Raw genomic sequence first — 27,475 nt, 5'->3', positions numbered from 1 at the left:
AGAAATATTTGTGTTGCGACAGTGTCTTTGTGAATAGACTGAAAAGAAAAACGAGACCACATACTATACATTAATGACTTGTTGCCGACACCTTTGCACCAGCAGATAAATAAGACAGTTCAGTGTGTGCTGAAATCTTACCATCACAAAGTGAAGGCAACAGCATATGCCTTGCACATCTGTCTCACTGAGTCCTGGTATTTATTAAACGCTGTGTTTGCATACAGGTTGGTTAGAAGCACTAGTTTTGACAAAAAAAGTCAGTTGGGTGGCGTCATCCACCCAGTCCCCATCTACGATATCTGCTGAAACAGAGGTCTCCTAAGTCACACTGCCATCATGCACATCCGGTGTAATAGCTGAGGCAATGGAGGCAAGCAATGGACACGTGCATCATTTGACCAAACATGGTGGTGCCCACGAGATTGCCGTGAAAAGGTTCTATGCACTGGGTTAAATTATTTAAAGAAACTTCAATGCCATCCAAGAGTCATCACTAAATTGCAGTAGCTTCTTGACATCAACAAATAAAACACCCACTCCAATTCGGTGTAATTATTTTGGCCACATCAGAATGGGAAGCTATAACCCATGCCAGCCAAAAGGAACAAGAGAGCTCATTTTTGATTGATATCTTTATTATGCATGATGTAAATTTCAACAATTCAGATCTTCTGACATACAGTGGCAATATACAAGCAAAGCAAAAGCAACTACACCACACAAGACCAAATCACACGTACATGTGCAAATTTTTCTGCAATATGTAAACATGGACAATCTTGTGCAACATTTAAACACCGTGTGTCCTGGCACATAGCTCTGTTTGAAAAGCAACTCCTCACAACCTGTAACGAACAACAAATCTCTTGCACTGAACATTACTGTACAGTATCTATGCACCATAAGTTCCAAAAAGCAGCCCAGCACCGCCGCAGCCAAAATGGAGGTGCGAGGCCTTGTCAATCTGTTCCTGTTTTGCAGTGCTGGCATGCTTGTAGAAGCTCTACAAGGTATGCAGCTGTACTACATATGCTCAAATTAAACCAGTATGTGAAACTTCAGTGACACTAAAAGGTCTCGAACATCCACACCAGCCAAAGTTGCGACAGGCTAAATACCTTTGGAACAGATAGATACTTTTCACACGCAACTTGCATGCCTTGCTACCTTCTGGGTTCCTGGCTGCAATGCAGTGATTACATGAGACTTCCTCCGTAGAAGCACATCAGAAACCCGAAAAAAAAAAAAAAATCCGAGTGATCGTTTAACATGTGCAGTTAATAACAGATTACATGAGGACAAAGAGCGACGCCAGCTGGGGACTAGACACAATGAATAAACATACAATGAATGCAATGTACTGCCAAAGACGCTTGGCTGTCATTGACGTGTATTAAAGCCCCACCTACGCAGATCTGGATGCATTGTCTAAATCGTTAAGTCAGCGTTGGTTTTAGTCTATACTGTGGCAACCAGAGCAAGGATGGTTGTGAACTTGATTCACCACCATTCACAGACCTGTGCCACTCTGGGTGCAAGTGAACAACCTTAAATTGACAGTGGGCAGTGCAATGCTGACTTGATGCCCGGAAAGCCACTCCACGTGGTTGGGGCTCAAGGAATCTTCAAGGGCTTTTGCCACCTAGTAACGCAAACAGCCCCATGGAAATGCAAGTTAGAACCCTTGCCGCTGTTTGTCGTGCTGCTCGTACAGTATTCCCCAATTAAGTAGGACTGCCTTCCGTTTTTGATGTTCACACCAAATGTTTAGCAAACATACTTAGAGAAAGCAAATGCAGCTGGATGCAGAGAGCGGTCCATCATTTGGAAAACGGACAGAACTCTGGAAGAGTTTACTGCTTGGCTAGTTGGTGATCTTGCATACTGAAAAGACTTTGCGCCAAAAAACAACACACGCAAGAAAGATGACACCACGGGCGCTACTTCAACTGTTTAATGAGCGTGAAAGCACTCGACATATATAGCCCTCCAAAACATCGCATATGCGTACAAGGCAACATGTAGTACAAAGTCTTATCAGAATAGGCGCGATAGAAACTTCAGCTCAGCCTCGTAAAGGAAAACCGATGTGTCACTAACACAGTTTGGACTCGCTTTCTTGATGTAGAAGGCTTCCAATGTTTCATGCGATGTCTGATGCCTGCCCTCTACCCAAAATCCTCGCATCGTGGAACCGTGGAAAACAATTGGTGCAAGCCCTGCAGTGATCCACAAGCCGCTCACCTTCATTATTTTTTATACCTTTTGCATGTTCCCTAAGCTGGCCGTTCACACAACGCCCAGTCTGTCCAATGTAGGATTTCCCGCAGGACAGAGGAAAGGCTCGGGTAAGCAGGGTAGAGCCGAAGAAGAAAGAGTGGCCTATAGTGGTCCCATACATCCATAAAGTCACGCACAGCCTGAAGAAAGTGGCTAACAGGTATAATGTACTGGTGGTGTTCGCCGCTCCCCAAAAGCTTGCCCAGCTAAGCCGTCACATAACTAGCGAAAGCCAAATGCCTGGCTGTCAGAAGAAGCATGGCCAGCATTTCGTAAAGTGTGCCACAAACGTTGTATATGAAACTCCTCTGTCCTGTGGGAAATCCTACATTGGACAGATGGGGCTTTGTGTGAACCAGCTTAGGGAACATGCAAAAGGTATAAAAAAAAATGAAGGTGAGCGACTTGTGGATCACTGCAGGGCTTGCACCAATTGTTTTCCCCAGTTCCGCGATGCCAAGATTTTGGGTAGAGGCAGTCATCAGACATCGCGCGATACATTGGAAGCCTTCTACATTAAGAAAGCAGGTTCAAACTGTGTTAGTGATACATCGGTTTTCCTTTATGAGGCCGAGCTGAAGTTTCTATCGCACCTACTCTGATAAGACTTTGTACTCCATGTTGCCTTGTGCGCATGCGCGATGTTTTGGAGGGCTATATATGTCGAGTGCTTTCACCCTCATTAAACAGTTGAAGTAGCGCCCTTGGTGTCGTCATCTTTCTTGTGTGTGTTGTTTTCTGGCGCAAAATCTTTTCAGTATAGATAGAACTCCCTTAAGAAATTATTGCTTCTGCCTTAGCAATCCTTATGACAATGACGCAAACCATACGTTACTGAGCAGCAGAAGCTAAACACAAGGCCCTTTTAAAAACGCAAAATGGCTTGGTAGAAGAGAGGGCCAGTTGGCTCATGGTGACCACTGTTGTGCACCTTGGCGGATGCTCTCAATGCTCTGCAGAATGTTTGCGTTCCCTGCACAACAATATATTTTGCGATAGCTATTACCATACCTCTTGACGTCCTCACTCCCACTTGTTATCACCCCTTACGAAAACTCCCACAGACTAGCACAATGTTGCACACTACTAAAGAAGTGGCTGCACTGTGTACAGAAGTATCACCAGAAACTCAAATGAATGACAGTGTACATCATCTTTGATGGCCACCATTACACAGCCGTTAACGTAGACTTTTGCTCAACCGTGGAACAGAAAAAAAAAGGGAGAACCCTCCACCAGGCAGTCGTGGAGGACGAAAAGTATGTACCAAGTTTGCCTGTAGCCAACGCAGTGCAGCAAGGGCAAAACACAAAGCAATTACTTCTCCTTTTTTTCCTTCTTCTCTTTCTTGTTGGCTGCCTCATTTTTCTTCTTGACCTGCTCGTTTAAGCTCTGCAGTCGCGTGAGCAGCGTGGAGAACTGGTACACCCCTCTCTTGTCACCAAATGGATCCTGAGAAACAGAAGGCACAGACTCAGCAGCCCCGACTGAGCTAAGCAGCTCCACTGCCAATATACCCCTTCACATTACGTAGCAACCTCAGTCGTACTACAGAACAAATGTTTATATAAGCAATGCTCAAGATTGGTCTTCACCTTGATGCCACTGTACACTGTTGTACACTGTGCCCTGGCAAGCACACAAATTGATCTAAAGCTTTATTTTCACTTCCAAGGCTTTGTTTGAGCGCCACAATGTCACAATGAACCATGATGTTGCAAAGAACCATCATGTTACCAGGATATCTAGATACCTAGCTGATAACTTCCTAGCACAGCAGGCACATACCCAGGATTTTTTTTCAGGGGGGTCCCAACCCAAGGTAACATTTCTATGCAAATGAGGGGGAGGGGGGGAAGGTACCCTTACTAGTACGAATGTGAATAATGTCCACCATTTGCCATAAACACACGTAAACCCGCAGAAGAGAATTGAAATACAGTTGAAACCCACGATAACGAAATCCCACAACAATGAAATTCTCGCGACAACTAAACATTTTCGTATCCCTAGCAACGCCCATAGGATTCAATGCATTTCGTACCTCTCGGCAACGAAATGTCACTGTACTGCAATCCTGCATCAACGAAATTTGCCGGAACGTAACTCTGCATATTACCTACTCGCATAAGGCTAGCAGGCTCCAAAATGTGCTCAAATGCGATTGTTTTGCACTAAAATTGTGTAATATACCACCACATTACACTTGTGTGGGCTCTGCCATATTTATGCACAAAAACGACCAAGTGCTGGAAGTGGTCAGTGTGCTGGAAACACGTCATGGCCGCCATCTTGTTTGTTGATCGCCCGTTTGAAGCAGCACGCATGTTGCTACCGACATGTGACGGCAGTTTTTGCACGCCTACTATAGGAGAGATCGCAGATCGTTGTTCGAAATGCGCATTCAGTTTGCGTTCCCTGCTGCTGACAATGGCGAGGCCTAGGCCAATTGCGTGAGGCAAAACTGAACGCAAACTGAATGCGCGTTTTGAAGAACAATCGCCGATCGCGGCAGTGCACTGCATAATGTGTGCCTCTGTGAGAAAAATGCAGCAAAAACAAGGAAATCCACATCCCACCAACATTGAATTGTTTATGGTGCTTGAGATGGCGGTCACAGCATATGGAGTGTCACGCATCGGGCCATGATTGAGCGATCATCTGGGAATATGCACCCCTTGCTTCAAGAATGCTGGTTTTGGTGCCACCCGGCAGGCATTGCGTGCGGATTCAGTGCCGGCCATTGATTTGCGCGAGAAGGCCGTTACCTCGATTGTTTGCCTTCGGATACACGAGGTACTTTTGCGCTCGGCACTGGATGCGTCGGCGCCTACGCGCAACAGCGTGTGCTGGAGAAATGCTGCTGCATGCGCTGTTGCTCTGCGTCCAGCGCCGAGTTATGAAAAGTCTTGCAAAAGTGATCGCATCTCCGAAAGCAATTGACCGAGAATACTGCACCAAGGCAGCGCTGCCACTGCTGGTCGACGCATGCGGTGTACTTTGTACTGTTGGCAATGAGGTTCTATATCCTCGAGCAAAGCTTGCAAAGTAGGGTAACGGAATTTTTACAGCAAAATTTGGTTCTGCGATGCATTACCCATCTGTGCTGTCTCTTTTCGCAACAAAGAAATTCTCTCAAAAGCGAATTTTTTCGCGTTCCCCACCGATTTCATTATTGCGAGGTTCAATTGTAATATGTATCTCACAGGTATGCTTGTGAGATACACCTCTCCTTTACTCGACAAACAAGGAACCACATCAAATGAACTCGCGCATGAAAGGAGCGCAGGACTGCCAAGAACAAGAAAACAAGCGAAAGTGTAAACTAAAGATTTCTAGTAGCGTTTTTTGAATTATCTGTGGAACAATAATAAATATATATTTGCAGAACAGTCACAGTACTTTTGGATCTCTCGTTTACTGCTCTACCAAGTTAAGTGCCAAAACTGACTCGTGTTGTTATTTGGGAAGTTGTGCAACCATGTGTGGTCACCAGCGCAAGACGCAGCAGTTCTAGACGTGCTGCGCCCACCGCAGAAGGTTAGAAAAACACCCACATTAGCACAGCAGAGAAGTGGCTACGTCAGGTGGCTTGACAGATAACTGTAGGAGCATCATTCAAAACACACAGAACTATTATACACTTCCGGTGTCGTTTTCTCTACTTCCTTTTTAAATAGAGAGATGTTGATTCATAAATATTTTCACGAACATCAATTAACTTTGTTAATTTTCGCTTTTCCTTCTTGTTAGGCTGTTGGCTTGGCTCTCTGCCTTAGTAGATCGCTTAATTTCTCAACCCCTTGCGACTCTTGTTCCCACCTGCCAGTTCTGCAAAAAAAAGTGCTGTGCAATTAGGGAAAAGCCAGACGAGGTAACGGGTGACAAGCGTATTATCGTTGGTGACAAGCTTATGGGCTTAACAGTTATTGCAGGGTCTGATGATGGACACTGTTTAGCATTATTTTATTTTCCACTTATCTACCCATATAGTGGGTATATGGTTCTGAGGATCTGCCAGCGTCGCAGAAAGCGGTTACTTGAGGAAATAATGAAGCAAAAGCAAAAGTTAAATGCAACTGGCCTTTTCTCCGGCCGCAACTCGTTCCATGAGCATACAGACTAGCTGACTACGAACTGAATCCCTTTCCTGGTCCCTGGATCAGTTTAAACAAAGAAGGTTGAACTGATGGCGAGACCCACCCCGGGACCCGAGACTGCCCCCCCCCCCCCCCCCCGCCCTCCCAAAATCATTAGGTGTGAAGGTGTGATGATTCAGGCCCCCCCCCCCCCCCGCATCATCAGCCCCTCCCCCCCTTGTCATCAGGTGTGAAGGACATTGGGTGTACACACTGACACCCAATGTCCTTCACACCTGATGACAATGTCGTTTAAACACCTCAAGTAGTCACGTCACAGTTTGTGACACCATTCATTACCCATCCTCCTCATTGTGAACCACAGTCACTGAGCAAATGACTAAATGGGGAAGACGCTGCAACTACACAGAGGTTGAAAAGAGAGAGAATTTCCACCACTTGCATGGCACATTACAGAGACGTATGTTTCTGTAGACAAACTCACTGGTTCTACATTTTCATGTTGCTCTATTGGTGCCTTTTACAAGGGTGTGAAGGCCAACAAAGCCTGAACCCCAAGATATCCCCTTCAGGTGAGTGCGCACAATAAATTTATATATAAATTTGTGCACACCAAGATAGTGCATCCAGAGCAAAAGCAGTGAGGCAAATTATGGTATTTGAAGCATGTTGCATACATCTTGAAACATTTCTGATTGGGCCTGTACTGCATGTTTAAATAATGGGTGTAAAGTGTTTTAGTAAAACTAGTTGGAAGGTATTTCCTCTTGGTGTCAGTATGTCATCATGGAGATGATTCAAGTCTTTCACTAGTTTTCACAACGTTTTACACATCAGGCACATCTTTAAGATGGCTTGATAGGTACTTGCGAAGTATGGTAGACACGAAATAGCAGTCGTTCTCGTATCCGACATTCTCTGAAGGGGTTCTTGCATTGATTCCAGATTCTTTCGAGGTTTACAAAACTTGGTGAAGAAATAAATAGTGAAATCTCGTTACTACGAATACCACATTAACAAACTTTTCAGATTAACAAACTTTTCAGAAATCCCCCGCTGACTTCTTATAGTTTCAATGTAAAAATATTTCATTTCAGTACTATGAACTTCAGAATATCAAACTTTTCAGAATAACTATCGTTATTCAGTTTCCCTGTGATGTTAACAACACCTCAGTACTACGAAGTATATTCCGAAATCTGAGGATTCTTAGATTTCCGTGTATCCTTCACGGCAGCCCAAACAATAGGCTTGCAGACAACAAGGCGCACAGAGTGGACGTTGCGGCACATGGGTTCTGAAATCCTGAGACAGGGCCTGAGAAAAAAAGAATGCTAGCGAGCGGAGGTGACGACGCATCAGGTTTTGCGAGTGCATGCTCCACCCAGAAAAGTGTTGCCTAGCAACGGAGGCGCGTCTCTTTCTTCTCTCACCCTTCTTCCTGCGCACAACTCTTCCTTTCATGCTTCTTTCTACAGCTATACAGTAAAGGCTTGTTAATTCGAACTGCAAGGGGAAGCCGCTTCAGTTCGAATTAACGAAAGTTCGAACTAACGAAAGTGAAGGAGAACAACAGTACACTGCGATTTGGAAGCAGTAGGGCATGTCAGAAATTTGGCACGTCAGAAAGTGATGGCGTGTGCTGTGGGCACACGCCATCTTGAAGTCGCAGCTCTGGGTTCGACTGTGCCACACCACAAATGTCCACCAAAATGAATGTTAGCCGAGGCTTAACACCATCATAAAGAATCGCGACGGCCGGTACATCCTAAGCTGAAAACAGACGTGCACCACCGATGAAGACTGCCGAGACAAAGACGCTGAACATGTGAAGGTGGCGAAGGCCCCGATTCGTCGGTTCTTGATTGCAAGCGCAGCTGCGACGCACTTGATTCGCTGTGTTTTGGTGCTTGCCACACCATCTGCCGCGCAACATCAGCAGCTAAACAAGATTTGCAAAGCCTCCGAGATTCGCAACACGCAAGAAGTTTTGGAGGTCACGCAGAACGGAGAGGAGGTAGCCGCCGCTTGCCTTCTTGCCTCGAGAGAGACCAGTTGCGGTGTCCAAAGCAAGAAATGTGAAAAACAAACAAAAAGCAAGAAACAATGCACTTTAGAGGCGACACGGAGCTAACTTTTTGTCGGTAGTTTTCTCGGTGTCAGCGTCTGTTTTGCGCACGTCACTCTTACGGTGCTTCGGCAGTGTGTAGCAGCGAAATCTATGGAAGATAGTAACAGTGCGTGCCGAGAGCCAAGAGCGACATTTTCGCTGATAGCTCATATAGTGACAACTTATGAACTGATCGGTTGATGCGCGGAATGGTTAATTCTGGAGCTTTCACTATAACAATCCTTTAGAATAATGAACAATTTACTGTGGTACCATGAAGTTCATTATAACGAGATTTCACTGTATTTACAATCTGTTCTGCAGCTGTTCTTCTGCGATTTTGGAGATGCAAAAAGAAATGGGGCAGAACAAAATTTTCAGAGGACAGAATTACTTGGGTGCTGATGGGGACATCTAGTGCAGCTGCACGAGACCCTGTCCAGTGTGGGTGATAAGATTTGTAGAATGGTGTGGCCCTTTCAGTTGTCATTTCCTATGCCCCAAAGTCTAACCTAACCTAAATTGATTCATTGTTTACCTTTAAGTAAGCCAACAGGGCAAAAGGAAGGCAGTGCTACTTACGTTCATTGGGGAACCAGACAAGTGCAGATGGCTCTTGACCACATTCTCGTACGTGTTGTAGAAGTCAGGGAAAGACTTCAAGATCACGTCCCTGCACATAACAAAAAGGAAACATTCCTACCTGCCAACCTGCAAACTTTAGTACAGTAAAACCTCGTTAAACCGTACCCGCTTAAACAGTAGTTTCGTTTTAAAAGTAGTGAAGTCAAATCCCTGACTCAGCGGCCATTGACCATAATGTGTTTTGTATCCGAATAAACCGTACCGGCTTATTGCGTATGCATCGGTTAAAATGTAGCGTTTCCACTTTTCGTCGTGCAAACACGGCGGTGCGTCGTCTCCATCGGGCGGCCTCCAAGCGCCCTGTGCATTTGCGCGTGAGGCCACCTCAACATCAACATGATTTAGATGTCGTGCCAGAGAGCGTTGTGGCGTCGTGCAAGCGAGGACTTGTATCATGCCGAAGCTCGGATAAAGAAAGACGCTGGGTGCTCAGCATAGAAGAAAAGTTAGACATCGTCCGTGCTATCGAACGTGACACGAAGAAGTCGGCGCTGGCACGCGACAGGGATCTGCAGTTGACTACAGTGTGTGGCATTTGGAATGTGAAGGAGTTGCTCGGCAGCGCTGCTGCGACGACGAAGAGATGTCGGCCACGAGGTTTGACTTTTCACCATCGTTGCCTCTGTTGTTGCCGAAGTGTCGACTAGCGACAGTGATGAGGACGACACAGAAAGCGACAGCATGGGCCATTCACGCCAGACAGTGGCAGAAGCTGCTCGTTACGTCAGCCTCATGAATGCAATTGTCGCGACATACTGCATTGTGCCCAATGAAGCATGTGGTGACCTCCTGAACAATACTTTCAGTCAAGCTTTTACCAACGAACCGCCACTCGACCAGTTTTGTACCCTCTTTCTTTCTACGATAACTCACCCAAGCGAGCCCATCACCGTTACTGCAGCAGGTGTATCATGGACTATTGACAGGCTCCCACTTAGCTCCAGTCCTGGACCGGATGGTATCAGCTCAAAACTCCTAAAACTAACTTCCCACGTATCATCGTTTTTACTGTGTTTAATTTTTCAACAATCACTGTATACCGGCTGTGTTCCAGAGGATTGAAAGTCTGGCCATATCATACCAATATTTAAATCTGGTGAGCCCTTATGTCCAAGCAATTACCGCCCAATTTCACTGACATCAGTTTGCTGTAAACTCCTTGAGCACATAATTTACTCCCACGTTATGAGTCACCTTAATGAAAATAATCTGTTATTCAAAAATCAGCATGGCTTCAGATACGGTCTTGCCAAAGGCAGTCGTTCGAACTAACTACTGACCTACATGACTCTTTGCACAATTTGCTTTATACTGACGCAATATTTATTGACTTCTCGAAAGCCTTCGATCGTGTTCCCCATAAACGGCTAATCATGAAAATAAACAGCCTTAAGTTAGATGAAAAAACTACCCAGTGGATTAACGAGTTCTTATTTGGTCGTTCTCAATCAGTAACTATTAATAACCAATCTACTTTCTGCCGCGTTAGGTCAGCGGTGCCTCAAGGGTCAGTGTTAGGCCCATTATTATTCCTATATATTAATGAGATAGCTATGAATATAACTTCAACAATACAGCTGTTTGCCAATGATTGTGTAATTTATAGACAGATAACCACCTCTGATGACGTTGCCATATTACAAGAAGATTTAACCACATTAGCTGAGTGGTGTCGCGCATGGAAGATGGAAATTAATGCAGATAAAACTAAGGTCATGACATTTTGTTCCAAAATAAGCTTTCCATCCAACATATGTGTACACTCTGCGCAATTGCATACTAGAACGAACCTCTTCTTTTAAATACCTGGGCATTATTCTTACATCTGATTTAAGCTGGGCCATGTATGTTGAGCATATTACTAACAAAGCACTAAAAAAACTTGGGTTTTTAAAGTGCCATCTGTACCTTGCAAACAGTGACACAAGACTCCGTGCATGCATTTCTCTTATCAGAGCAACCCTTGATTACGCCTCAATTATTTGGAACCCTCACACAGCTAACCTTTCTGATTGCATTGAATCAATTCAAAATAAGGCTGCCCGCTTTATTTTGTGCTCCTACTCTCCATACCAAAGTGTGTCGGCGTTAAAGCAGATTCTTAATCTTCCGGATATTGGCACACAATGGAAATATTTCCGTGCGTCTTTCTTTCACTCCTTTTACTACTGCGGTTCATATTTTCCATCTGCTCCCATCTTGCCTGCCCGCAATGGACATGTATGCAAAGTGTCTCCCATATCTGCTAGAACCAAGAAATTCCAAAATTCCCCTTTGGTGTTATCAGTGAATGAATGGAGCGCACTACCCCAAGACATTGTAACAATCACTGACCCATCTGCCTTCCAATCTGCCCTGCGCACATTCTTAAAATGTATAAAATGTTCAGCTGCCACTTCTTGCCTGGCCTGTTCTATATATACAGTGAAACTTTGTTAAACCGTAGTTGGCCGGAGCTCGGAAAAAGTACGTACTAAACGGTGGTACTGCTTAACCGAAATAGCATGAGATCGTCCACTTACCTGTCAAAAACGGAACTTGGAGAGAGTGGGATGAAAGGGGAAAAAACATGCAGTATTTATTTACTTCGTGCGACAAACGTGTTATTTTCGTTTGATGCTGTGGCGGCCTAGCAGTGACGAGAAAGGCCCCAAACTTGCGGAAGCTGTGAGCCAGCTTTTATGCCAGCCTTCTCTTCTCGCCAAACACTCGCATGGCAGATTCCTCATTGGCGTTGCATATTCTCCATGCAAAGGCGCGGTAGTGCTGCAGAAGTCGCGGGGTGCCTTTTTCATTGCGCGGTGCTGTTCTCATCGCGATGATTGCATTCATGAGGCTGACGTAACGCGCAGCTCCTGCCACTGTTGAGCCTGAATCACCTGTGCTGTCGCTTTCCATGTCGACCTCATCACTGTCGGCAGTCGACACTTTGGCAACAACAGAGGCAACGATGGCGAAAAGTCTAACCTCGCAGCCGACATCTCTTCGCGGTCGCAGCAGCGCTGCCGAGCAACTTGTTCGCATTCCAGATGTCACACACCGTAGTCAACAGTAGACCCATGTCGTGTGCCAGCGCCGACTTTTCGTGTCACGTTCGATAGCACGAATGATGTCTAATTTTTCTTCAATGCTAAGCACTCGACGTCTTTTTTTATCAGAGTTTCGGCATGACACAAGTTCTCGCTTGCACCACGCCACAATGCCCTCTGACACGGCGCCGAATGATGTTGATGTTTATGAGGCTTCACGCGCAAATGCACAGGGCACTTGGAGGCCGCTGTGCTGATCTCTGAGGCTTGTTGTTCTGCCGGGCCACCCGATGGAGACGACGCACCGCTGTGTTGGCGTGACGAAAAGTGGAAACACTACGTGTTAACCGATACGTATAGAATGAGCTGGTACGGCTTATGCGGATACAAAACACATTATGTTCAATGGCCGCTGAGTCGATTTGACTTTACTACTTTTAAAATGAAAGTACTGTTTAAGTGGATACGGTTTCACGAGGTTTTACTGTATATAAATTTTTAAAGCGAAAGCTTTACTGGGTGCGAACTTGCGATTTCGCCGTGGCGGTGCTTCGAGGAGGCACATGACGTCACAATGCGCACCTCGCTGCGGTTATTTCTCTCTCTCTTGCTCCTTAGTAACTACTGCGCATGCGCTACTAGTAGCACCGAGCCACAGGTGTTCCACCGCTGCGCAGTGCCGCGTCTTTCTGCCGCTGCCATTTGGTATGACGTTGCACCGCGTTCCTCGTCGTTGCGCTCGCCTCCGCTCACACTTTAAATGTGCATTTTTCCAATACTCACCTGCCGTGTGTGCCTTGTTTAAGCGTGCCATGTATAGCAAATGTGAATTCCATCCTGTACTCTCACCCTAATTTGTTTTCGTTTTTTCTTTTTTTCTTTACAAACTATCTTTTACCGAAATCTGTGCTTGATCGTTGTCTTCAGTCGTTCTTATTGTGTTGACATATCATGTGTGAATCGTATCCTCCCTCTATGTAATGCCTTTCGGGGCCTTTAGGGTATTCAAAATAAATAAATAAATAAAGCAAATAATTCAGTAATGCCATTGTCAGGTTTGTCAATCACTTATGTTCTTCTACAAGTGCCTTGGCAGCACTGCAGCTGCTTGCTGCAATGTTTCTCTCATGGCATGGGCTTCACTCTTGTTGATGCACATGAATGCATAATCATTTTTAAGAGGCAAATAATTTCTCAGAAATATACCACCTGGTAATGTTTTGTGTTACTGTCCCTTTAATGGCACACTAAAGGAAATACAGTCGCCGATTGATTTTCCAGACTCCAAAAATTCATACATGCTCGATTATTCGGTCTGCTTCGCAGCACCGCCATTCTCCCCTATGGGGAGGATGGTAGTGCCATGAACCGGTGCATGGTTCGACTTGCTGAACGCCATTTTTGTTTTGAACGGAGCCTCCTTGCTGCCCCACGAAGTGGTGCTACTGCAAATCCCCGCTCATCATCATTTTTCTGCCCGGTTCCATAGAGTGGCTCTACAGCAGTTCCGGTTCCAGCTTAGTAAGCCATGTCAAGACAATCGAGCAGCTGATTTGTTTCGCGCACGACGCTGCGAGTAGGCCACGTTTTTCGTTTGTGCGACTGGTGTCGGCACGGTGTGTTTGCTTTGTGTGCTGTGTCGAGGTTCCGGTGATCCAACGCAGCATACGAAAACATGACGTCAAGTGTCTAATGGCGCCGACAGTGCCTGTCGCCTTCCGATGTGCTCCCTACTGACGTGGAAAAAGTTCTGCTGAGACCTGCGCAGTGGTTGCAGTGCGATTCCGGACACCGTCTCATTTGACAGTTTCACAGGTGCTGACACTGCTGTACTGACAGGCGCAGAACTCGACAACGGCGAGATCATTCGTCAGGTTTCTGCTGCACCATCGGACGATGACTCTTAAGTCGAAAGATGACGCACCATGTGCTACGCTGCTGTCGCATGCGGAGCATGTACAAGCAGTGACTGTGCTTTCAGCCGTCTATAGTGACCGTACGACCCTCTCCAAGATTCAGGCTTATTTGATTGCGCGTAAACCGAACAGCGTGCAACGGCGCATTCACGATTTCTTCAAGCCTACTGCCGAGCCCGAATAAGTGCGTGGAAATAAAGGATTTCATTTTTTTTTCTTAATCTGCTTTTTCGGACAGCTGTTTATTCGTACATTTCCGCAGTCCCCATGAGGTCCGAATAAACGGTCGGCGACTGTAACTGAGTCGAGCTAAACTGAAAGACAAGGCTCCTGTAATGAGGAATTCGTCTTTTGTAGCAAGAACAGAGCTTTTCTCAAGCTAGAAAATGACAAAAATGGAAATTCCCAATGGTGCCACCCGCTGTGGTCTATGGTTTTTCTCCTCTGATGTCAGTAAAGGCTGGAATCACAGAGAGCGCTATAGAAGGAGGTCGCATGGTCATTACGTCAACTCATCCATTCTGGCACGGGTGGTGAAAATTGAGAAGCAGCAGCGGGACCTTTGCCAGCAATTTTCTCCACAACAAAGTGACATGTATAGGCACACAGAAAATGAATATAGACTTCTATACAAGTAATCTATCAATCTAGCTTGCATTATCATTTTCGTTTAGCATCTCTTTCATTCTTAGCGATGTTATGGAGCAGTCACTAATCTTTTCAGAAAGGTACCAACCTCAAAGGTGCTGGGCATAGAGAATAACCCTGGAGACAGGCTTCAACAGTGTTGCAAACGGCCACCCGGATGGTCTCGTGCTGTATGATGGTGTTGTACCGAGCTGCCTCGCCTGGCCATCTTTCCTAAAGGAGGCAACAGAATCAGCGATGACAGAGCAGAACCCTCTCGCACCAAACTGCTTCTGTAGCACTGTACTCCATTCCATACTTAGCAGGCAACGCTGCAGATGCTATGTAAGCAGTGCTGTCATAGAAGTCTCACTCCATGCATTTCACAGACCAGTGGTTTTTGATCTGTTAAGCCTTCTACATGATAAATACTTCATATATTACAACTAGAACATGTAGACATAAGGTTAACTCAAATTATGCATTATTTATCTGTGGAACCTTTGCGCTTTCAGTGTGCGATATAACATGTTTTGGACACGAGTGCAAAGGGTGTGCTGTGGCCACTGATCATAGAAACATGTCACCCCACTCATTTGGAGGTAAACAGTTTCAGATCTGCAATGTCTTCCATGTAATAACCACCTCATATTTTGTGATAAAGTATGAGACTTAATTTCACATTGAATTACGTGATGCATACCTAAATCTTTAATATGTGACTCATTATTCTTACGCCATGAATGTAAGCAGAGAGAGGTCTCACTAGCCTTTGTTGCATTGCCTGCTATTTACGAAACAGAATATAAGGCACAGTCACTAACACTGCCAACAACATTGGTGAGAAACGCAAAGTTTCTGACACCAGTAATACATTACCAGTTGTAGCAACACATTCAACTGGCAAACACTGAAAAGATGCGGAAGAAAAACTCTTTACAAAGCAGCCCCCTAACTGGCAGCCTGTAATTTGAAAAAATATATATATATATATATATTCCAACAGCCAAGCAATCGCACTTGGTGCCCTGATGCTGCACGCACACATCAGCGAATTTTCACGCTCTGCGTACTTCCGTGTGCCACTACTAGATGGCGAGAGTTGCGGATTGACCTCTGATGCAATGGTACATCTGGGGAGCCGGGAGGTGCAGAAGTTTCCGGCTGAGGCATTTTGACCAAAAGGTTTGGTCCCGCATAAGGGCCGCACCTCGTCGAAATTGTGAAAAAAAAAAAAATAATAAAAGTGCGGCGCTCGCACGAGTCCATGTGGTAATCTGCATAAAATGCCATGATGCGAAAGAAATGCTCTAGGCCAGAGGCCATCACAGAAAATTCTGCTCAATGCCAAGAATGCTTATCAATCGTAATGCACCTGAAGCTATCGCTGATCACCTGCCACACTGCTAGGCCTAAAATACTCGCAGCCGAGCCATTGGCTGGCATCGCATTGAATTCACGATTTCTAAGTACACCCCTCATTGTGTATGTAGATAGCTAGTGGCAAAGAAGTTCTGATGGATGCTTGTTGCACTTGTTCGCTCAGATGGAAGCCATAGAAAAAGCTCACAAGCCAACACTAGAAACCTTGCCTGGCCAATGGTGGCATGCGCGACTTGCACACAAGATCTTGCCATGTCAGTCTGTCTTTGGTCATATTTTAGGGCTCACACTGCACAAGCTAGCTGAAAAATTTCACTTTTCACAAGCCCTGAATTGCCATATGTATGAGTTCATATTACATGTGCATTTTCACAGTACGCACTGGAACAATGAGAAAACAGTAATAATGCAAAGAACGCACCGATTCATATCCGGGCTCATTGTAGTAGGGATTCTCCGTCATAAGTGACTGAATGGAGACCAACACACTTGCTACGCACTGTGCAGGACTCCAAGCTGGTCCAACCCATGTCCTGCCATTGGTTAAAAAAAAAAAGATCCAAAGAGCTGACATGTGATGTGCAGGAATTCATGCACAGCCTATCAACATTCACAATCAAAACCTGTTTCATCAAGGTGACGACAGGCAAGTACACTGTTGGAAGTTAGGGTGTGCTGAGCATGAGAAGTTTCAGCAGTGAACCTGAAGGAGCAACATTTAAGATGGAGGCATTTAACACTATTTAGTTCCACAGCTTTTAATGCTTCATGGTAATGTCCACTAGGTAGAATTTAGAACATCCTCCGCTCAGAAGGAGCCATAATGATGTTGCTGCAAAAACGGCCAACAGAAGGTGTTACGCCGAAGACGTGCTCCCTTACCCCAGGATGCTGAGGCAGACTTTGCCATTATTGTAGAGGTTCGGATTGAAGCGCACCCTGCCTCCGTCTGTGGTCATGAGCCGGACTCGCGGGGGTTGAATTGGGTAGTCTGGCGGACACTTCATGATGAAGTGGAAGAAGCCACCCTCGTACGGAGTGTCAAAGGGCCCTAGCACCAATGCATGGATCTGCAAATCAACATAACACGCTTTTCTTGAAATATGCGGAAACCTGCGACAAACAGCTGCAGTTGCAATTAAAAGGTGCATTGACATATTCAGCTTGTAATTTCTTTCTCAACATATGAAGGTACCAACCCATTAACCCTTAAGAAGAAATGTTGCAGAGCCTATCTTACAATGACTGTTAAAGTTCATGCAATTAGAATTAAAGCAAACACCGTACTGCCACCACCAAGACACTTCCTGCATGAGAAATGCACTGCAGGCAGGCTCCCCTCTTGACACACTGTGCCACCCAGCGGTGTGCCTGCAAAGTCTTGCATGGCCTCCGAGATTGCACCAGTGGCACACTAGTGTGCGCTAAAGCCAAGAAATAATCTCTCGTTGTCCGTGGTCAATCGTGGCACAACCTTAAAGCGTCAGGCTGCTGTGCTTGAGGAACCCAAGTGATGCAGGCCCAATTCTGCCCAGCAATTGAGGAACTCTAAAGCATTTTTTTTAACTGAACAGACGTGTGAAGAGGCTAGACAGACAGACTCAAGTGGATGAAGTAGGCTAAGAATGCTAATCGCAATAAAAGATAATACCTGGCATGTGCCACAGCACATTAAACAATTTACTATGACTGTTTCTATGAATTGGTTTCAGCACCCAGGAGATGGACACCTCATGACATCATAATACATTGGCTCACTCTGCACCTGTGATGCTGCGGCTGCCACACACAGGTGCAGCTAAAAGAAATGCCATGTAGCACTCAAGTTTGTTTAGCTTTGCTTTTTATATAAGCAATGTCACCATGCCTAGCACAATTAGTACACAAAACTGGCATATTGCTCTCTGACATAATGTCACGATAATGTCCATGATACCAGGTCTGGGATTTTAAGGCTAATTTTAGTGTCAAATTAAATTATCGTACAAGTGTTTCCGAACCGCCTTACTTGTCAACTGTGTAGGAAGTGTTTGGTAGAATTTCTGCAACTTTGAAGATGTTTGTGAGTGTTCCTTTAAAAAGCCCAGAAGCTTCTGAGAAACAGCCGCAGCTGGAACTTAAAGGCCAACTGCAATGAAACTTCACTTCGGCTAAGTCAGCTATGAACGAATCATCATCAGCACCTGCCTATTTCTATGTCTACCGCAGGACGAAGGCCTCTCCCAGCAAACTCCAATTACCCCTGTCTTGCACTAGCTGGTCCCAACCGAAGCCTGCGAATTTTCTAACTTCATCGCCCCACCTAATTTTCTGCCATCCTTGGGTGCGCTACCCTCAGCACCCATTCTGTAACCTTAAAAAAGTCCACCGGTTATCTGCCCTACACATCACATGGCCTGCCCAGCTCTATTTTTTCCTCTTTATGTGAACTAATATATCGGCTATCCCTGTTTGCTCTCCAATTCACACCCTTCTCTTCCTGTCTCTTAATGTTATGCCTAACGCTGTGAAAAAAAAAGGGGGGGTTTTACGTGCCAAAATTACAATCTCATTATGAGGCATGCAGTAGTAGGGGGGACCCCGGAAATTTGGCCAACCTGGGGTTCTTTAACGTGCACCTAAATCTATGTACATGGGTGTTTTCGCACTTTGCCCCCATCAAAATGCAGCCACCGTGGCCAGGATTCGATCCCGTGACTTCGTGCTTAGCAGCCCAACACCATAGCCACTAAGCAACCACGGCGGGTAACGCTGTGAATGAATAGTGTGTGCTGTGAAGCAGTCTTAGCAAACCTGCAAAGCAACCTTTGCAGTTTCGCTAACGAATATGAAGCAAATCCGAGAACATGGCCTTCAAAATATTGCTAGCTTGCACATATTTTCTTCTCATATCTTGTTCTTGCATTTTTTTCACATGTTACATGTTATCATTCTGCCTCTTCATATTACAGCATAATTTTTTTGCATGTTACATCTTATCACTTCTTTTCTTCCGTTTATTGCATACCTAAGTATGCATGTTTCAATGTTTGTTTTTCTCCAACATGTACCACGTTGATTAATTAACGTACCATGATTTATATATGCAGTGTTTAACTTTTTTTATTCATATTCTTCGATGATTGTAGTAGTTTTTTTTACTTTCCCTTTCTTCAATTTACTGTTCTGCCTAAATTTCCTTTCATCATTTTTCATGCTTAAATGCTATGTTCTGATATATATGAATACATATTGTATTTGCCCACTGCCACGCTTTCAAGTGAGAATAGCAGTATTGTAAATAAATAAATAAATAAATAAATAAATATTCCACATGTCACGGATACCACCTTATCTTGGCGGTCATGCCCAGGTGCCATGCTAGTTCTCCATTTAAGAGGCTTTGTGCCATTTCCAGCAAGTGGCAACAGTGGCAGTTGTTTAGTTTCAGTAAAAAATGCATGTCTCCAACATTGCTACTTTAGAGGAAGACAGATAACCCTACTATGTGGCAATGTTGAGTACATGAGAAGAGAGGGGGTTAACCGAGGGTCCCGATGTTTATTAGTTATATGATGAGAAGCCAACAAACACTGACACCAAGGACAACATAGGGGAACTTGCCGCAGGTTCCCACCTGCGGCAAGTTGTCTTTTCATCCACTTTTATTTCCATTAATTTATCGTTTCTTTATTTCATTTATTAAGCACAAGTAATTTCCCCTATGTTGTCCTTGGTGTCAGTGTTTGTTGGTTTCTCATGATATGAGTAATAAAAATCGGGACCCTCGGTTAACCCCCTCTCTTCTCGTTTACATAACGAGGGTCTCGATTCCGGCAACATTGATGCCTTCAGGTAGCATGTGTGGGTTTATTGACCGGTTGCCTTCACCCAAAAAGATCACGTTCTCGTGACGCCTGCGGCAACAAGGACGTTCCACATCCACCGCCAAGGTCTGTGGGTGATGGCACTGGCTAACACTCCGAGGGTTGTACTAGTACACCTAAATACCCAAGGAAGTGGATGGGGAAACAGCGTCACGGTAGCTCAATTGGTAGAGCGTCGCACGCGAAATGCGAAGGTTGTGGGTTCGGTTCCCACCTGCGGCAAGTTGTTTTTTCATCCACTTTAATTTCTATTAATTTATCGTTTCTTTATTTCATTTATTAAGCACAAGTAATTTCCCCTATGTTGTCCTTGGTGTCAGTGTTTGTTGGCTTCTCATAATGTTGAGTATATGTTGTTTTACAAAGGCCAGTTCCTACAATAAAGCTACAAGTCACAAATACAAGCTAAAAAAAACTTGGTTACCTCATGCGGTGCTCAGACCTTGCGAACGCAGCTACCAGACTTCCCGCATACAGTTCTTTTATCAGGCCCTCTTTAGAATATGTGTCTATAATTTGGCCAGCCCCATCACTTTAATCTCACAAATTACTTGAATCAGTCCAAAATAAAGTTGCATGGTTTATCTTATCTTCATACTCTCGCTATTAAAGTGCGTCCACCTTAAAGAACGCAGTCAATCTCCCTTCTCTGGACATGCGCAGTAAATTAACACGGTTGTTGTTCTTCCGTAGTCTTTACCATAGCAACGTTCTATTCACTCGAGCCCATATTCTTCCCACTCCTCACATCTCGACCCGTGCGGACAATGCTCATAAAGTAAAACCTATATATATATATATAGAGCAAGATCTCCCCCACCGATCTCCAAATGAGCTGGCAAACTCCATACTATGCGAACAAATTTCCTATTGTCATTACACGGCATAATCCTCTACTTATGCTGCTCTAACACACTATCAGTTTTATACTCCACCACTACATTATTGTCACCCAGCTCCATTTCTACCTGCCTCGTTACCATTGTTACCAACTTTGTTACCAATTGTTACCAACTTTCACTTTGACTAAAATTGTTGGAAATGAATATGTACCAATACAACAATCCTGACAATGCTACAGGGCTGGTAATTGTCTAATTTTCTTGCTAACAGCCTTTAACTAGCTGATAAGTACCTGGTGCATGTAGCTGATGGTTAGTGGACACAATACGAATCTCAGACATTTTCAACGTGTCCTGGGCATTGTCTTTATCTCGAAGACCATGGTGAGGAGCAGCATGTAAGGTAACGTTTAACATCACCTCACCGCTCTCATGTTGCACCTAAACACTGAACAACTTATACATTCGCAGTCAACATCACCGCCAATTATCATCAGTCAATGTCAACAGCACAGAAAGCTTCGCTTACATCAATTCCCACAGTGTGTGGGATCCGCAGGATATTTAATTATACACTGTGCGCGCACAATTGTTGCAGGCTCTTATACCTTGGTTATGTTGTTTTCCTCCGGCGCAATGAAAACTCCAGGGGGAGGCTGGGTGTAGATGTCCATAATGTCACTACAGAGCACAAAGAACAGCACAGCATATTATACATAAGAGCATAAAGCAAAATTTGAACAAATTTCAAGGGACCTGACCAACTTGCCTGCACCAGTGACAGTTCATTCAAGTGGAACATAAACGCCACGACCGACTGTAGGTGTGGTGATATATCAGTTCTAGTGATGATAAATCAAATGGCATTTGACTAACATGGCCAAGCTTTTTTGCTTTTCCATTGCTGTAGAATTTTGCCATAGTGCGACAAGAGCGTTTCCACTGTTATGTATATGTCTACTACTGATAAAGTTCAGTTTGGCCAGCTTTATTGGATTTTTCTACAGAACTCACTGAAGCTATATCCCCATACCACCCTGCTAATGCTATGCGACTGACGCTATGTACAGCACTACAATGAGATGTATATATATGCATTCCTTCAGAACACCAGAGCATGATTACACTATCCTGCAGTCACGAATCAATCTGGTTTTTCTTATGCACCATCAATCTTCATACATCTCTCACTTATGTCCATTTTTATCTGTTTGTGAATGAGTACTCACAAATTCTAACAAAACTGTAGGTTATTGATAGTAGAACTCCCATTAATTACTGAAGCACCATACAGCTTTCCACCAAAGCGGGATTATGTGTTTACAGAAACTTGTTCACAGTAACCATGAAGCTTTGATATAAAAATTATATTTTGCTTTTATTTTAGCCATGGCCCTCTGATGCACACTGGAGGGAGATGCGGGTTGAAAAATTGCATTTTTCCTGTGAAAAAAATATTTTTTTTAGATTTTTATTGGAAAACTATGCTGTAACATTATATTTTCGTTTGTAAAAATATCAGGGTATTTCTCCAACCAAAAGACTGTGGAAAATGATTTCAATCAAGACATGGTAGCGTCAGGGGCCATATATGATGAGGCTCACTACTACAAACTTTACCCAGATGGGGAGCTTCCCTGGTGTAATAACAAGTGAGCACTACAGCCCTGGCTCAGTCGGCACGAGCTCGTTGTTCCCTTTTCACCAGTGCTCAGGCAAAGGTTAGGATTCCCACTTGTGAGAGACTGACAACTGAGAAGCTTTTATTTCACTGTATTCAGGGCAAACCCCCAAAATGCAGCCGAGACACCTCTACAGCGATTTGGTTGCTTTGTCCCAAACAAGATTTGCTTCATGCACTGTTGTGGAGGTGGCCGCTTCTATAGCCATTATGCGGTTCGATCAAAGCCACAAGGCTTTGAGCAGGTTATACAGGGATTGGGCGTCCTTCCAACTAGGGAGTTAATTGCTTTGAGAAACCAGGGAGACTAGAGATGAAACTATAAAGAATCTCTAGAACACAAGACAGCTGAAGCTGAATCTTGTTGCAGAAGTGTAGCAAAGAAAGCTCAGATGGAGGAGGAAGCTGCCAAAGGTTCTGAAGGTACCACCTACGGAGCAGGAAATTTTTTAAAGTTTTGTACATCTCCACGAAAGACTGGCCTGCATTCTTGGCAAACTTTATGCAAACTGATCATCTGCAATTTCAATGAGAATGTTGAGAAAATATTCAAACTTTTTTTTTCTTTTTTCAATCTTGCACTGTTTTCTGCACAAAAATTCAAGAAAACTGATGCCAATTCAATATTTGCCAAATTTAGCATTCACATGTACAAAGGTGCATAAAATGCAAGTATCTTGGTTTTGTTATTTACAATTTTGGTAATGCTCAATTTAGGAAATTAATCACTAATCTTCTTCATAACTAAAGTCGAGACTGAAATTTTATTAAATCAAAAAGAAAATAATCAATGAGCTTAATTGCAATTATTTGTTTACAAGGAGCAATATAGGCTATTTAGAACACACTCCTCATCCTGGTATGAAGCCCAAACCTCCAGGGGACACAGAAAAATAACAGGACAAGATATTGAGAAACTAAAATTTTGTACATAAATAGGATAATAGACTTGATACTGGTCATAAATTCCACCCAATTAGCTTTATTATTAACGAAAATGGACCTCACAGACATCTCCTTTTGATCGGTATTGCAAGCTGTTTTTTTTTCTTGCCTGTCTGCGTAGTGATACACACTCACAGGTCGACTTAAATTTGTATCCACATTTCTAAAGTGGTAATACATTGGCTAGTTTTGGAAGATGCTTACATTTGCACAAAAAAATTAAAGAGCGAACCTTATCAGAGCTGTTATGGTGATGGCATGTTCATGCCACATGTCGAAGTGTACAGAGCTTGAAAGAGTTGAGCAAACACAACTGTGTGGCTAAACAGTTAAATTGACCTCTAGAAACCTTTTCCAGTCCTCCAAGTTATTAGAACATGAGAAAACAATTTTCAGTGTTGCTGGGCATGGCAGTTTTACAACCATTGAAAGCTGTCAACTTATTTAAATCAAATTATGAACCTAGGCTGACTTCCAGGAAGAATAAACCACTTCCTAGCAAATGCATGTTTAAAAGCAATGAGGAAATGTTGCAGCCCTGAAGAGAAGCTAAAAATGAGCACTAAATCAGTTTAGATTGATGAAATATTCTTCCACAACTCAATTTTTATCAATTTTGTGGAAGGAGGCCGATTACTAAAAAGAGAAAATAAAGGCCAAACTTGTCTTTTCCTCTGAATTTTGTGCCATAATCAGAATGCAGGATCATCAGCCTGACTTCATGGATCTCAGAAGTATTTTCTCGTTTTTAGGCCATCATGGCACAGTAAATGTTCCCAAAACTTGCCCAGTTTTCAGTTTTTGGCTTCTTTAGAATATACTGTAATCCATCTTTAGTGATAAACAATTGAGAAGGCCTAAGCAGATGTTGCTGAAATCTATGAAAAGTTGCAGTGAGCTTGTTTTTCATTTTTAAACTTTTTCCACCTGTCTAAGCCTTCTCTGATGGTAAGACTAGTTTCTTTGCTATTGTAGAAACATAATTTACGATTACAGCTCTAATTCTTACATCTACCCCATTCCAAAAGGTGCGAGACTTTGCTATGAAGTCTGGCCTTTAAGATGTTTTGCTGCACTTTTTATTCACAGTGAAAAATGCAGCTTTCAATTTATTTTGCAATGCTTGGCCACAAAACTAATCCAACACCTGCAACAGCTTTATATAGCCAACTATTTGCATTTAGGATTACAGTGCAATTTATATTGCACTATAATAAAAGTTACAGTAGCTTATATAATTTTTGCCCCTATGTAATACCATCATGTTGATGGTCTTTAGGGGTACATTGAATAAAGAAGTAAATAAATAGATATGTATGGTACAGGTGCATGAAACCAGTCAGTACACAATGAAATACACCTTAGGTGAACATTACAAGAAAAGTGCAATATGATGACCTACCTGCATCACTAAAGTATCGCATGTATAGGTTTGGGTTGGCCAGAGGCAACTGGGAGGTGATGGATTGAAATGGGGCAAGTGGATTGAGATTGAATTTAAAGTGTATGGTTGGGTTGTGTTGTGGTATTTTGAGATTGGAAGAATAAAGAATAAGAACAAAGCGGTAGAAAGGGTGAAAGAGAAAATCTCCCATCAGTGACCACAGCAAAGGGTACAGATCTGTAAGTTGCATTTATTGAGATTGAACATACACTTCTTTTTTGCCTTTTCAAGAACAGTTTTTTTTTTGCTTGTTTCTGAACTTGACAATTTTCTTTCTTTTCATTGTATTTTTTGTCATGTTTTATGGTGTATGCAGTGTTTTTTGGTATTTTATTGATCCCCAAATGCAGAATCTGCCTCCCGCTTACCAGATGGGAGAGTCGCCGCATGGTAATATATGCATTTTTTAAAGTATTGCGTATTATCTTCATTTATTTTTTGCTGCTGCTTCCAAATCGTAATAATTAAACCCCACGCAAGCAATCTTGAGCACGAGACTGACAAGCGACGCAATGGATATGGCTGTCACGTTCGCTCATCGTCTACAAGTTGAACCCCACACGAGAGACAACTTTGAGCTACGTCTCCCAGGTGCTGCCGGCATGAGGGCAGGAAATACGCACCGAAACTGGCATGACGTGTGCTTTATTTTAGGTTGATGTGTTTTGCAGTAAAGAGCAGCATAAAATATTTGAAGGTCTTGTCTTGCAATAGGTTCTTATCTTTGTACATATTCAAATTCGGTCGTTTGCTCGTTCCGTGCGACAATCGGTAGTACTTCATGAATGTACAGTCGGCGTCATTCCTTGTGCAGAGCACGGGAACGGCGGACGTCGAGGCGCTCAACACAGCCAGCCAGCGACGTCTAACGGTAGTGGCTCAGCCCGAGATTAGATTCGTTGGCCGCGCGTACCCAGACAACTTCCCACCTCGAGCTCAGCAACTACCATTCCCGCGCTCTATACAAGTGTGGCGCCGACTGTACATCCAGTTCCGGCTTCGCGCTATTAACCAGTCGCTCATAGCACTTCCGGGCGACAAGCGATAAGAACGAGCGATCTATCTGTTCGCGCGACGGCCCATTTCCTCGCTCGTTGCCGTCGCACACAAAATTGCTCTCATGGGGTTTGGGCTTACACGACAGATGATTTTTCAAGTGAAGGTACTCTAGACTGAAAAAAAAAAAAAAAGAAGAAGATCCGCCCAGCCAGCTTTGTTGATAAACAGTAATAAATCAGCTGCATCCACATTCAGGGCTTAAGAAATGTACTCGCAGTTTTGCTAGTGCTGCGATGTGTACTGCATGAGGCAGAACCAACCAATTGCGCACAGTACGGCAACTGAAGTGATATGTGTGGTTATCGCCAATCAGAATTGCGGTATGATCCGTTGCGTATCATCTTTTTATATACAGAGACAGATGCGCCCACACTACTACGTCAAAAGAAAAAAAAAACACCCACTCCATCACGCAGCGTCACCCCAACCCATCATGATTACGATACAGCAATTCTGCACTGGCAACTGCAGCTTTGCTGTTGCACTATTTCAATCTGATAAGCTTTGTGTTCGTCCTAATACATTCCCAACTTTCGAGCATCAACGCGTACTTGCGCGTCTGCCCACGGCCGCGCTGAAACGCGAACAGCTTTGTTGGCGTTCTTCCATCGCGACCATGGTCTGTCGAACTATTCAATCGCGCGGAGTATGACAAACGCAACGTCGAGTCTCGCATTATGTACTTCACAAAGCACATTACTTCGACACCAAATATTTCGTCGACTGGCCGACCATCGATCGGGGCCATCCCTCACATCAGCGGAGTTGTCGACGAAATTTCGGCCAACTTCGCCTTCATTTCACGGGAAATCAATTTCCACTGAACACATGGCGCGCCAGTGATTTCAGAACCACTGCGATTCCTGGGTGGCAACAGCCGTAACATCGCCAGACCGCACTTCCGACTGCGGCCCAACACCATCGCCGGCGATGTAACCGATCTAACAATAACGCCTGCGACCAACTATCGTCGCGGTTCCCCTCATGGAGGTCACAACGAAGACGACGCCAGCAACCGTGCGGCGCTACCGAGCCAGCTGGAAAGCGAGCCGCGCGCGATCGAGACATACAAAAACAAAAAACAGACACGACGCGGAAACATCAGCAGCAGGTCAATACCGTTTAGCCCTGAGAAGACATTGCGGAGTCGGCTCCTCGAATTCATACGAGATGGGATCCCAGAAGTTAGGCGGGTTCCGCGCGGCCTTTGCCTGCGAATCTTGTTCTTGCGTTGGGTCCACCACGGTCGTCATTGTGCGATGAAAGATGTTCAAGATGTCTCGGCCACAATCCTCGCCAAACGCATGCCACCTTACATAGTGCCTCTACTCTCGTCCCTCCACAATGATTCTTTCCCCTCTTTCTTCCGTTCTTTCTCCATTTTCATGCGCGCAGTGAGAAAGGGATCCAATAGTGTCGTACGAAAAAGCAAAGCCTTGCTTTCGTCCTTCTAACCAATTAATAACCCGTATTTATTTTCATACAACGATACTGTTGTATTTTAGTGCTTTTTTGGTCATTTACTAATTCAGAAGGCCGCAACCT

The 27,475-nt window shown here is 44.2% G+C and overlaps 1 protein-coding gene across 1 annotated transcript; it reads right to left on the bottom strand.

Annotated features, from left to right (window-relative positions):
- Window positions 1–620: 620 nt before the first annotated feature.
- LOC142582797 (ubiquitin-conjugating enzyme E2 Z-like) lies at window positions 621–27,301 on the bottom strand. Its single transcript, XM_075692842.1, has 7 exons — window positions 27,050–27,301; window positions 21,410–21,482; window positions 16,976–17,163; window positions 16,515–16,626; window positions 14,820–14,944; window positions 9,076–9,166; window positions 621–3,735 (listed from the first exon to the last, which is right to left on the bottom strand). The coding sequence occupies exons 1-7, from the start codon at window positions 27,181–27,183 to the stop codon at window positions 3,601–3,603; spliced, it is 858 nt and encodes a 285-aa protein (XP_075548957.1). The 5' UTR covers window positions 27,184–27,301; the 3' UTR covers window positions 621–3,600.
- Window positions 27,302–27,475: the final 174 nt, after the last annotated feature.

The sequence above is a fragment of the Dermacentor variabilis genome, chromosome 5, assembly GCF_050947875.1.
Source record: "Dermacentor variabilis isolate Ectoservices chromosome 5, ASM5094787v1, whole genome shotgun sequence".
NCBI classification, from domain to species: Eukaryota; Metazoa; Arthropoda; class Arachnida; order Ixodida; family Ixodidae; genus Dermacentor; species Dermacentor variabilis.
The sequence above is the reverse complement of the archived record's forward strand: the minus strand, read 5'-3'. Positions and strand labels throughout refer to the sequence as shown.

Coding starts and splice junctions, on each gene's coding strand:
- LOC142582797 (XM_075692842.1), bottom strand. CDS start 27,183: ATGACGACCGTGGTGGACCCAACGCAAGAACAAGATTCGCAGGCAAAG. Junction 17,164..21,409: donor AGGAAAACAACATAACCAAG/GTATAAGAGCCT, acceptor GTTGATTTGCAG/ATCCATGCATTGGTGCTAGG. Junction 16,627..16,975: donor GTCTGCCTCAGCATCCTGGG/GTAAGGGAGCAC, acceptor AACCAATGGCAG/GACATGGGTTGGACCAGCTT.